The 13376-nt window shown below is 41.4% G+C and overlaps 1 protein-coding gene across 5 annotated transcripts in view; it reads right to left on the reverse strand.

Moving 5' to 3' along the window:
• DNAH9 (dynein axonemal heavy chain 9) overlaps positions 1-13376 on the reverse strand; it is a 393611-nt gene that overhangs the window by 317736 nt on the left and 62499 nt on the right. For all 5 annotated transcript variants that reach the window (XM_037028297.1, XM_037028295.1, XM_037028294.1 and 2 more), the window contains exons 16-17: positions 12064-12260; positions 11547-11971 (exon numbers count right to left, since the gene is read on the reverse strand). In XM_037028297.1, the coding sequence (XP_036884192.1) occupies positions 11547-11971; positions 12064-12260 (622 nt within the window). The remainder of the gene's footprint in view (positions 1-11546; positions 11972-12063; positions 12261-13376) is intronic.

The raw sequence follows: 13376 nt of genomic DNA on the forward strand, positions 1-13376 counted from the left end.
ACTGTGACAGATCCCGTGGGACCCAGGCAGCCTGGTGGGTACGTGGGCACCCGCACCCCAGTCTGGTAGCCTGGCTGGCCCATGCCTGCACCCCAGCCCACAGAGAGGTCCTGCTGCAACCAGAAAAACCAGTTTGGACAGTTTGAAACCAACAAGGGAAGGTTTTGTTTTGTTTTTTAGTAATCTTATATATTTTTAATTTTATTATTGTTTTATCTTTCAATACTTTATTCCTCCCCTTTCTTTTTTCCTGTTTTAGTCCTTCTTCCTTTCTGTCCAAACTTATCACTTTTTCCTCCCTTCTCCTGCCTTTTTTGTTTGTTTGTTTGTTTGTTGCATTGTTTTCTTTTACCCACAAGAGACACAAATAACTGGGAACTGTGAAAAGACTGGAGTGGGACAAAAGAAGGGGGCATCCCAACAGCAGAGACAGAGAGACAAATTTCACTTTGCTATAGCAGAAACGCCACAAGTTGCTGAATATTTGTATTATTTTTTCATTATTCTCACTTCTTTTATATTTTAATAGTACCTTTTTGTATTCTTCCTCTTTCTGTATAGGCTTCTTAGTCTTGGCTGGTTATATTGTATTATTTGACAGGTTTCCCTGTTCTCTCCTCCACAGTGTATTGCTAATTTTCTATACTTCATGCCACTTGTTTTCCTTTAGCACAATACCCAAAGCTCTATCCCCCTATTCAGACAGATCACATAGAGTCTGCCATATGATTATTGCTCTAATATTATTGTAAATAACAGCTGTCCTATACAACGGTAAATACTTCACAACACATATCCCAGATCTTAGACCATGTTACAGGTTCCTCAAGTCTATTACTATAGTGAATAAGTCTATTTGATCACATGCTACACTTATTTACTATTCTTTACTCTCACCTTACCTCAAAATCAGACCGCCCGCAACCTCACTGCTTTCTAGATCCAATCACAAGCCTTTCTTCCCCAACAAGAGACTTATCTTTTGTCTATCCTTTCTTAAAAGTGCCAAATTGGGTTGAAGATTATGGTTAACACCATATATAGTCTAAAGATCTTCTATCTCTTCTCCACTGGCTGTGATTATAAATATCATAAAATACTCTTCTGCTTTCATAAACCATTTTGCCTCCCCCTCCAACTGATCACACACACAAAGGAAGCGGAGAACATCAAGATACCTGCAGGAGACTGCACCACTGAATTTCACAGGTATTCAACAACAGAAGTTCATACCATAAATGCAGGGAGTCAGAACAGATCAATTTAAGAAGCTGAGGCTAACAACAAGTGTCTCACAAACAATGGTAACACAAAGAAACATTCCCCAAATGAAGAAAAGGTAGAAGCCAAAGAAACAATGCTAGATGAAATAAAAGCAAGTCAACTCTCAGATATTGAATTCAAAGCACTGGTTATCAGGAAATTCAAAGAGCTCACAATGAGCTACCAGAAACTACAGGGGAACTACAATGAACTCACTGCAAACTATACCAACATGAAAAAGGAAACAGAAACTATCAGCAAAGGCCAAGAGGAAATGAAGAATACAATTTCTGAACTGAAGAACATGGTAGAAGGAATGAAAATCAGGATTGATGAAGCAGAAAATTGAATCAGTGAGTTGGAGGAAAAAGTAGAAAAATACTCCCAGAAAGAGCAAAAAAAAAAAAAAAAGAAAAAAGAAAAGAGGCTCAGAAAGAATGAAGAGGGATTAAGAGAAATGCAAGACAATATGAAACATAATAATATCTGAATAATAGAGATACCAGAAGGAGAAGAAGAGGAACAGGGGATAAAAAGTGTATTTGAATAAGTAATGATGAAAAATTTCCCTAATTTGATGAGAGAACTAGTAACACAAATCCAGGAATCGCAGAGAGTCCCAATCAAGAGGAACCCAAAGAGGCCCACTTCAAAACACATCATCATTAAAATGGCAAAACTCCAAGACAAAGAGAGAATCTTAAAGGCAGCAAGGGAGAAAAAGGAAGTAACATACAAGGGGGCCCCAATAAGGTTAGCTACTGACTTCTCAATGTAAACATTCCAAGCAAGAAGAGAATGGCAAGAAATAGTCCAAGTAATGAGAACCAGAGCCCTACAACCAAGGCTACTTTACCCTGCAAGGCTCTCAATAAGATAGAAGGCCAAATAAAGAGCTTCCAAGACAAAAGAAGTCTAAAAGAATATGCCTTCACCAAACCAGCTCTACAAGAACTATTAAAGGGACTGCTTTAAGGAAAGGAAGGAAAAGAGAGAAGCAGAGAGAACCACAGGTAAAAAAATGGCAATGAATAAGTACCTATCCATAATACCCTTAAACATAAATGAATTAAATGCTCTAATCAAAAGACATAGAATAGCTGAATGGATAAGAAAGCATGACCCACACATATGCTGCCTAAAGGAGACCCACCTCAGGACAAAAGACCATCACAGAATAAAAGTGAAAGGCTGGAAATAAAGTTTCCAAGCAAACGGACAAGAAAAGAAAAAAAAAACAGGGTAGTAATTCTCATATCAGACAAAATAGACTTCAAAAAAGGGCCATAAAGAGAGACCCAGATGTCACTTCATAATACTCAAGGGAAGAATCCACCAAGAACAACTTAACATCGTAAATATATACGCAACCAAGATAGGAGCACCCAAATATATAAAGACAATCTTAAAGGACTTCAAGAAACATATTGACAGCAACACAATTATAGTAGGGGATTTTAACACCCCACTGTCTAAAATGGACAGGTCTTCCAAACAAAGTATCAACAAAGATATTGTGGCATTAAACAACACCCTAGATGAAATGGACTTGACTGATATATATAGAGCCCTTCATCCCAAAGAAGCTAAATACACATTCTTTTCAAATGCACATGGAACATTGTCAAAGATAGACCACATGATAGGACACAAAACGAGCCTCAAGAAATTGTGGAAAATAGAAATCATACCAAGCATTTCCTTCCTGATCACAAAGGAATGAAATTGGAAACCAACCCCACAGGAAAAAACCCCAAACACCCAAAAGCATGGAGACTGAATGGTATGCTATTAAACAACGAATGGGTCAAGATTGAAATTAGGGAAGAAATCAAAAAGATTCTGGAAACAAATGAAAATGAACTCACAACCCAAAACTTATGGGACACAGTGAAGGCAGTCCTGAGAGGGAAGTTCATAGCAATATAGGCTTACCTAAAGAAGATAGAAACATTTCAAACAAACAACCTAACCCTATGCCTGCAAGAACTCGAGGAACAACAACAAAGACAGCCCAGAGCAAGTAGAGGAAAGAAATAACCAAAATCAGAGCAGAATTAAATGACATAGAGACTATAAGCACAATTCTAAGGATCAATGAATCCAGGAGTTGGTTTTTTGAAAAGATAAACAAAATAGACAAACTTTAAGTAGGCTCATCAAGAAAAGAAGAGAGAGGACCCAAATAAACAAAATCAGAAATGAAAGAGGAGAGATTACAACTGATACCACAGAAATAGAAGGGAGTGTAAGAAATTACTATGAAGAACTGTATGCCAAGAAAGTTGTAAACCTAGGTGAAATGGACAAATTTCTAGAAAAATATAATCTTCCAAAACTCAATGAAAAAGAAGCAGAAAACCTGAACAGGCCAATAACAGCAGATGAAATTGAAGCAGTAATCAAAAAACTCCCATCACACAAAAGCCCTGGACCAGATGCTTTCACAGAAGAATTCTACGAAGCATTCAAGGAAGAGCTAACCCCTATTCTTCACAGACTATTTCAAACAATCCAAAAGGAGGGAAAACTCCCCAACTCTTTTTATGAAGTCAGCATCATCCTAACTCCAAAGCCAGATAGAGACACAACAAAGAAAGAAAACCTCAGGCCAGTATTGCTGATGAACATAGATGCTAAAATCCTAAATAAAATATTGGCAAATCCCATCCGACAAGAGATCAAAAAGATCATACACCACGACCAACTGGGATTCATCCCAGGGATGCAAGGATGGTTCAATATTCACAAATCAGTAAATGTAATACATCATATAAACAAAAGCAAAGACAAAAACCACATGATCATATCAATAGACGCAGAAAAAGGTTTTGATAAGGTACAGCACCCATTTATGATAAAGGCACTCAGAAAAGTGGGAATAGAGGGAGCATTCCGCAATATAATAAAGGCCATATATGAGAGACCTACAGCCAACATCATACTCAATGGGCAAAAACTAATAGCTTTTCCACTAAGATCAGGAACAAGACAAGGTTGCCCACTTTCACCAGTTCTATTCAATATAGTAATGGAACTTTAAGGCAGAGCGATCAGACAAGAAAAGAAAATAAAAGGCATCCAAATCAGAAAGGAGGAAACAAAACTGTCACTGTTTGCAGATGACATGATTGTGTACATACAAAATCCTATAGACTCTACCAAAAAACTGCTTGATCTAATAAATGAATTTGGCAAGACAGTGGGTTACAAAGTCAATATCCAGAAATCAAAGGCATTTTTGTATACCAACAATGAAACAGTAGAAGCCGAAATCAAGAAAAAAATCCCATTCGATACAGCAAAAACAAAAATAAAATATCTGGGAATAAACCTAACCAAGGAGGTAAAAGACCTGTACTCAGAAAACTACATAACACTAAAGAAAGAAATCAAGGAAGACACAAACAAATGGAAACATATACTGTGTTCATGGATTGGAAGAATTAACATAATCAAAATGTCTATACTACCCAAAGCAATTTACTGATTCAATGCAATACCTATTAAAGTACCAATGGCATATTTCACAGACATAGAACAAACACTTCAAAAATGTATATGGAGCCAGCATCATCCTAATTCCAAAACCGGATAGAGACACAATTATAGCAGCCACAATTTTGAGAAAGAAGAACAAAGTAGGAGGGATCATAATACCTGATATCAAACTGTATTACAAGGCCACTGTAATCAAAACAGCTTGGTACTGGCATAAAAACAGGCATATGGACCAATGGAATAGAACAGAGAGCCCAGAAATAAACCCAGCTCTCTACAGTCAATTAATATTCAACAAAGGGGGCAGTAACATAAAATGGAGTAAAGATAGCCTCTTCAACAAATGGTGTTGCGAGAACTGAACAGCTACGTGAGAAAAAATGAAACTTGAGCACCAACTTACACCATACACCAAACTAAATTGAAGGTGGATAAAAGTCTTAAATATAAGCTGTGACATCATTAAAGTCCTAGAGGAGAGCATTGGCAGGAAAATCTCACATATTTCACACAGCAACATTTTTACTGATATATCCCCTACAGCAAGGGACATAAAGGAAAGAATAAACAAATGGGATGTCATCAAAATTAAAAGCTTCTGCATGGCTAAAGGAAATAGTATTAAAATAAAAAGAGAACCAACTGTATGGGAAAACATATTTGCCAATGATACCTCAGACACAGGTTTAATCTCCAAAATATACAAAGCACTCACACGACTTCACTCTAAGAAGACAAGCAACCCAATTAAAAAATGGCCAAAGGACTTGAACAGACACTTCTCCAAGGAGGACATACAGAGGATCCAGAGACACATGGAAAGGTGCTCAATATCGCTAGCTATCAGAGAGATGCAAATTAAAACCACAATGAGACACCACTTTACACCAGTCAGAATGGCGATCATAAACAAAGCAACAAACAACAAATGTTGGAGAGATTGTGGGGAAAAGGGAACCCTAGTTCACTGTTGGTGGGATTGCAGACTGGCACACCACTATGAAAAACAGTACAGAATTTTCTAAGAAAACTGAAAATCGACCTGCCTTTTGACCCAGCAATTTCACTGCTGGGATTATATCCTAAGAACCCTAAAACATCAATCCAAAAGAACTTATGCACCCCAGTGTTCATAGCAGCACAATTTACAATAGCCAAGAGTTGGAAGCAACCTATGTGCCCATCAGTAAATGAATGGATCAAAAAATTATCGTACATATACACAATGGAATTCTTTGCAGCAGAAAGAAAGAAGGAGCTCATACCCTTTGCAACAGCATGGATGGAACTGGAAAGCATTATGTTGAATTAAATAAGCCAGGCGGTGAAAGACAAATACCATATGATCTCACTTTTAACAGGAAGCTAAACAATAAAACAAACAAGCAAGCAAAATAAAAAGAAAGACACTGAAATAGAGAACAGGGGGACAGCGACCAGAGGAGAGAGGGGAGGAAATTTCAGGGGAAAAAGGGGGGAGGATTTACAGGAACTAGTATAGTATAAAGGACACATGGACAACAACTAAGGGGGGTGGATAGGGAAGGGAGGTGTGAAGCACTGGGGTGGTGGGCTGGGATGGGTGTAAAAGACAGAAAAGTGTACTTGAAAGACAATTAAATTAAAAAAATAAAACAGAAACAATTAAAATATGTGACATCGTTTCATTTTCATATTTTAAAATGCAAATGTATGAATGTATAAATGTGTATGCATATGTATATATGTACATGCATAATTCACGCACACATACACATATATGCATATACATATGCATGTGCATAATATATATTAATCCATGAATATGTACATGTATATATAGCCATGCATGTGTATATGTATGTATATATATGTATATGATATATACAAGCCATGAATAAGTATCTGTGTGTAATGTATATGTATGTAATATATATATTTAAGTCATGAAGAAAAGCATGAAAAGGACTATTTCTCATTTAGGGTAGGGGTAACATCTAGTAGGGAGGGAGGGGATTTGATCAGGGAGAAATACATAAGGAAATTTTAAAATACAGCCAATATTCTCTTTCTTAGCTGGATAAGGCAAATATAAGTATTTGTTGTCATATTTTTTCTAAATTGTATGCATGCTATAGTTCATGATAAAACTGTTCATACAGACAATGGATGCAGAAGTAAAAGAATAAAATATAGAGATATCTATATTGTGTTGTAGCCAGAAAGAGTTGTGGGCCATGTTCTTTCTTTCTCCCTTTCTTTTTAAAGGTGGCAGCTTGACAATACATTTGCACACTGTTGAGCATGATAGGGAATGTTTAAGGAGGTGGGTTCTTCAGTAGATGAGAGGGAAGAGGTCGGACTTAGAAAAGTGGGGAGAGTTTATCCACTGGAATAGTTGAGGTCATTGAAAGTATGGCTGCAAATGCAAGTAGGATGGTTAATTTGGGGTTGAAAAGGGGAGTTCGTTTTCTCATAACTGCTTCTAATTTTTCAGTGAATGAGAGACAAAGTTATAAGGGCAAAGAGGATGTTTGAGGTTTAAGGAGAAAGAGGAAAAGGAAGTCTGAGAGAATTGGTAAATATCTATGAAAATGTGCAGGATCTACTTGAATTTTATATTTATACATGAGACTTGGCAGAAGAATGATTTGTTCATTTTTTTTCATCAAGTATGAATCGCCCAGGTGCAGCAGGTGTGAAGCCCTGAATTTAGACAGAGTTGGGGTTTTATAAGGTGGGAGTGGGAATGGTGAGCAAGGATAATAAACACTGAGAAAGCATAGGGGACAATGAATTGAAAATCCTGATGGGTCTGAAGAACTTTTCATGGCAGCAGTGACAAGTAAGTCAGCTGGAACGATACCAGCTGGTGGTAGAGAATGGGATGCTCAAACCTGAGATTTTGAAGGGAGAACAATTACTTCCAAATCTTTCCTCCTGCCCCACGAAGAGTGCAAGGTGGAATTAGGTAACAGAAGTATGATGGAGGGAAAGTGCATTGGAGAGAGAGATCAACAAAATAAAAGGAAGGTGTGATGGAGACTATGTGGAGGTTGCATCACTGAGGATGATTATCAGCTGAAGGGTGGGAAAAGGGACTGAGCCAGATGGTAAGATCTGCAGTGATGGGACAGCATGACTGTATGCAGACTAGTGGCAGTTCATACTGTCTGATAGAATTTGCTCCAGTGGAGCTGAGGGCTTTGAAAGAAGAGATGATGAAATGAGTTGGAAGAAATACTGACGAGCAAGAATATCTTACCTACATCCAAGACCAGTGGTAATAGGGGAAAAGTCAGCCCCTACCTGGGAGGGATACAAGGGAAGCAGTGTCTTTAGGAGAGGGCTTGGCTTCAGTTAGTGTAAAAAGAGGATAAGAGAAGGTGAAAAGAACAGTGAGCATTTGCTGATAGAAGATCCTGAGGTCTATAGGAAGGACACAGTGGAAAGCTCTGCAAGGGCCAGAGTGGAGCTGGGGTAGATGAGGACATGAAGGGACAAATAGGAGTTGAGTTTAGATGATGTTATGGATGCAATGTTTACATTCCATCGTACATTGAAGATCTAGCCTCCAATGTGATGAAATTTGGAAGTGAGCCTTTTAGGAGGTAATTATGGTTGGATGAGACTAAAAAGTGCAGGTGGGGCCCTAATAAGGAATTAGTGGCCTTATAAAAGGAGGAAGACTCTCTCTCTTTCTGTCTCTATGTGTATGTGTGTGTGTATCTCTGTCTCTCTCCTTCCCGCCCCCAGACACTGAAGAAGGGCCATGTGAGGATACAGTGGGAAGGCAGCTGCCTGCAAGCTGGAAAGATGGCTCGCACCAGGAATCATATGGGCTGACAAATTGATCATGGACTCCCTAGCCTTCAAAATTGTGAGAAATAAATTTCTGTGGTTTAGGCCAGTGTATGTTACTTTTTCTGGCAGAAATTAGAATTCTAGTACCAATTCCAATGTGTATGTGTAGGGTAAGGGTCGGGGCAGGTTTCTCACACCACCAACACCAAGTCATTTGTCTCATGATTCAAATCAACTCTGAGACTATGTCCCTGGAGGCAGCCTTGATTCCACAGGTTAAGGGCTCAATCCTATACGGCTGCCCCACTCCCTTCAAACACCAATCATAATTCTACTTACCACTTGTACCTCTGACCGACCAGTTATAGATCAGAGGTTTCAACAACCTCCTCCTTGGGTTCAATTAATTTGTGAGAGCAGTTCCCAGAACTCAGAGAGCCTGTTTGCTTACTAGGTTACTGTTTTATTATAAAAGAATGTAACTCAGGAATAGCCAGACAAAAGAGATACACAGAAAGGACATGGAGCTCCACACCCTCTCTGAGCCCACCGCTTTCCCCAAATCACTACATGTTCATCAACTTGCAAGCTCTCCAATCCCTGTTGCTTTGGTTTTGATGAAAGTTTTGTTATAGAGGCATAATTGATTAGATCTTTGGGCATTGGTGATTGATTCGATCTCTAGCCCCTTCTCGTCCCCAGAGGTCGGGGGTGCATCGGAAAGTTCCAACTCTCTAATCACATAGTTGGCTCTCCTGGCAACCAGACCCCTTCCTCAGGTGGGGTCCAAAAGTCACCTCTTTAATAGAACAAAAGGCACCTTTATCAGTCCCATCACTTTGGAAATTCGAAGTGTCTTAAGAGCTCTGGGCTAGAAAAGAGGACAATGACCAAATATATATTTGTTATTATAAATCACAGTATCAGAGCAGCCCCAGCTGAAGAAGACAAATGATAAAAATGGATTGGATTAATGACAGCAAATGAAGTGTACATAAGCTGTGAGGCAAGGTTGGGTGAATCTGACACCCACTATGGGAAGAGGGAAATCACAAAGTTACATGGCAGACACTCAGTGATGAATGGTTTTTATTGTTCCAATTATGTCTATTTTACCTAATCCTTGGAATACAACAACTCACTCTCCTAAAGTGTAGTAAAGTAGTTTATGAAATCACCAACTAATACACTGAAAGGAGCCTTACAGAAATTCATACTACCTTCTTTCAGAGGTGAGCAGTTCACGGACATGAAGTAAGGTCTCCTAACTGCTCCCCTGTGTGTTCATCCTGTGAATCCAATCCTCAGACCCTGCAAAGCCTGGCCTGATGAGACTGTGGCAGCTGCTACCACCAGGCCCTGCATCAACCACGTGTTCCTAATGGTCTGACAGCTGGGGCCTGGCTGACCCTGGAGGAACTGCCCCTCCCAGGTGAGACCATTTTTGGAGATTGTAAAGGACTCGTCTTTGATCATGGTTTGCAGGCGCAAATCAATCAGTCCAGGATCTGTACCCTCAGCCACTTCCTCTTACTGTCTCTCACATACCATGCCACTGTCCCCTCCACCCTGCCCTGACCGCCCCAGGGCCAGGTGCCAGGCGGCTAAGGACAGACCAGAGCCTGTTGAAATTATTCAAACTAGCCAAGCCTAAACCTGCTTACCCTGGATCACCCATTCTTTCCCATGGGAGCCTCATTAAGGGCTTTGTTCCATGGTACCCCCTTGCCCCTGTCCCTCCTGACTGCGTGAGGAGCACTCCTCAGTGCCCTGGTCGGTGTGGCGCACCCCTGTCCTTTTGGGGTCCGTGAGTCTAACAAATGGTCTTTCCAATGCTGATGTCCCTACCTGTTGGTCTTGCCATACCTAAATAATTATAAAGCCTAAATTTTAAAAAATATTCCCATGATCTTGGGTCACCAGACTTGCTACTTGAGAGGGATCACAGGGCAGCTGTCCCTCAAACATTAATCCTTTTGGGGCCATCATGGTCCCCTCCTCCGCCCCCACTACAGCTTCCCCTTCTTGCCTCTCTGAACACGGAAAACTGGCCTTTCCTTAAAGAACACCTACAAAGGCCTGTCTGAAACATCCCACACTGCTTTCCTGTGGTTTTCATGGGTGGACCATCACCCCTACAAAGTCTCTGAATCCGTTTGTAGACAGACACATCTTCAACTTGGCTGTTTCCATTCTAGGTCACTGAGCAGGCCAGCTGCAGCACTCAGCAAGACCAACACCAAACTTCAGGGAGGGGTCAGGTCAGGTGCCCAATAGCATCAGCGGGCCCTAAAGGCTGATTGCTGAACAGGAGATTGTGGCACCCAGCAGGATTCTGTGAAAAGGGGGTGGGAGTCAAGACCCTGACTGTGGTGGATCTGGGGGGATGAGGCTATTGTGAAGTGACTGGGAGACTGCTCTCCAATGTGACCATTCACCTACAGGGTGAGGCTCTGGTGTGGAGGGCCTGGTGCCAGGCTGAGAGGTCTGGGTCCCGATGGAATTGACAGAATTTCAGATCCAATCTGTCACAAGGCTAGAGTGGCCCAGATAGGCACCTAGAATGTGTCAGTTCAGCAACACCCATGCTGCACAGCTGGATGATCTGACCCCAGGAGTAACTGGTAGAAAAAGAATTTGAAAGACCCCCCCACCCCTTTGCCTCTCAGACTTAAAGAGATTTAACAGCCAGAGTTGGGAAGGAAGGTTGGATCTGCTCTTGTTGCATTGAACATTATTTACTACTTACAGAGTGCCTTTCACACACTGGGCACCAAATGGAAAATAAAACAAAAACAGGCCACATCTAGTGAGCAAAGGAAAGGGCAGGACTAACATTACCACGGGTGTCCAAAAGCCTAGAACCTCCAACAACCTCCTGGCTGTTTCAATTCACTTAACCAATGAGCCCATGGGCAAATACATGAAGGCAAGTCAAAAACATAACACTCCAGACAGCCTGGGATGCTGGATGAAAGCCAAGGAAACCCCCGTATTACCTGTTGGTGACATAGTCAACAAGGTGCTGTTTGAACAGGAGGCTCCACCTCTTAATTAGATTCAGCAGAGATGCTTTAAAGGGTCGCACGTCAATCCTCATCCAGTGGTCAAACACCTTCATGGGCTCCAGCCTGCACACATCTTCATAGAGCTTTTCGTAGGAGTCAATCTGTGCTTTAAACTGGTGGAGGAGGGGCGGGTTCTCTGGGATGCCATCTTCTGCATGGGCTTCAATCTCTTCAGGTGTGAGGACATGCCCATACAACAGAAACTGGGCCAAAATCTCCTTCCGGTCCTCCACATAGAGGTAAGAGTACTGGCTGAAGGTGTTTCGGTAGCTGCAGCAGAGGGCCATCATGCCCTGAACTCTGTCCATGAGGGTGTTCCGCATCCTTGCCAAGTGGGCCACAGCCTCCATGTCAACCTGGGGAGCAAGAAAGAGCAGGCAGATCACACCAGCACTCTGCAGCAAGTCCCAGGTCTGGCTGGAAGGCAAGGTGGCTGCAGGTCCAGTACCTGATAGTGAGGAGCGCTGTTTTGTGGGGAAAGCCGTGGCACCAAAGATGCTATCCTAAAAATGCTGGTGACAAGACCCTCAACCATCTCATAGAAGCTGCCCTCCATTCCAGACTCCAGAGATGGAGAGAAAACTAATTCTGGGATTGCTAAGTTCAGCTGTGCTTCAAATATTGGGTTGAGTCCTGGCTTACATTCTGAAAAACAAGAGAAAAAAAAAGGAAAATAGGTAAAATGGGCAAAGAGAAGTACCATTTTAAAAATGCTCAGAGCATTTCTTTCCTTTAAATGAGCTGCACAGTATAGAACATGGAAAGGTAAACTTTGCTAACATTTAGAAAAGGGTAGGGTCTCAGTCTTGCAGTATTTATCAGCAAGGGAAGTACTGACATTTTGAACCTGCCAAGTTTAAATTTGATGTGGGGCTGTCCTGGGTGCTGCGGAACACTTCCTCTGCTTGTCTTCAGACAGCATATTCCAGTGACCGAGCAACTGAAGCCTGTCTCCTTCCATGTTCCCAAATGCCTCCTGGGAGGCAGTAGAGACTGGTTGAGAAGGGGTAGATTTTGCAAAGCCATTTTTTTGGAAGCAGCTCATTTCTTCCTAGGTACAGACTAGACAATACCACTGGCAGCCACTAGGGGGCCGGGGGGGGGTCTGTCACTGGTTGCACAGGTATGAAAAGCAAAGAGATGTTACAGTTCTACCTATTCTACCTCCTGTCTATAAGAACATAACTCATTTTAATTCTGTAGTCCCATAGTGATAAAGAATTTTAAAACAGTATGAGTAATTTTAAAATTCCTGATAACTTGCTAGACAACTCGTCTTGCTAAATTTAAATCAAATTATAACATGGAGTAAGATATTCCAAGTACAAGATAAATGCCAAAACTTTATCAATAACCACTTATTTTCCTATATCTTTTTTGGTGGTAGTTGTATTTAGGAGAAGACTGTTATGTGCTGGATACTGTGAGCGGCAGAGACTACTTATTGGAATTTATTGGCCCCTTTACCCAGAACCAGAGCTGTAAGTGTGCACTCCACATTTCCCAGCTTGCAGCAAGGTGTGGCCCCGTGGTTCCCTCACCAGCAGGCGGTGGAGAGAAATGATGGTGCCACTCCAGGGCCAGGGCCTTGGAGACAGCAGGTGAGTCTTTTCTCCCCTCCCCGGGGCGGGTGACCCAGCTAAAGCAGAGAACAAACACCAAGCCCTGGTGGGTGGTGGAATCATGGGTTGGAAGGGACCTGCCCACTAACCTGGAGCACTTGCACTGGGCTAGTGTGTGGGGCATAAACTTGTTTGCACT

This window comes from Sturnira hondurensis, unplaced genomic scaffold (genome assembly GCF_014824575.4).
Source record: "Sturnira hondurensis isolate 20B ecotype Veracruz unplaced genomic scaffold, ASM1482457v3 Scaffold0019835, whole genome shotgun sequence".
NCBI classification, from domain to species: Eukaryota; Metazoa; Chordata; class Mammalia; order Chiroptera; family Phyllostomidae; genus Sturnira; species Sturnira hondurensis.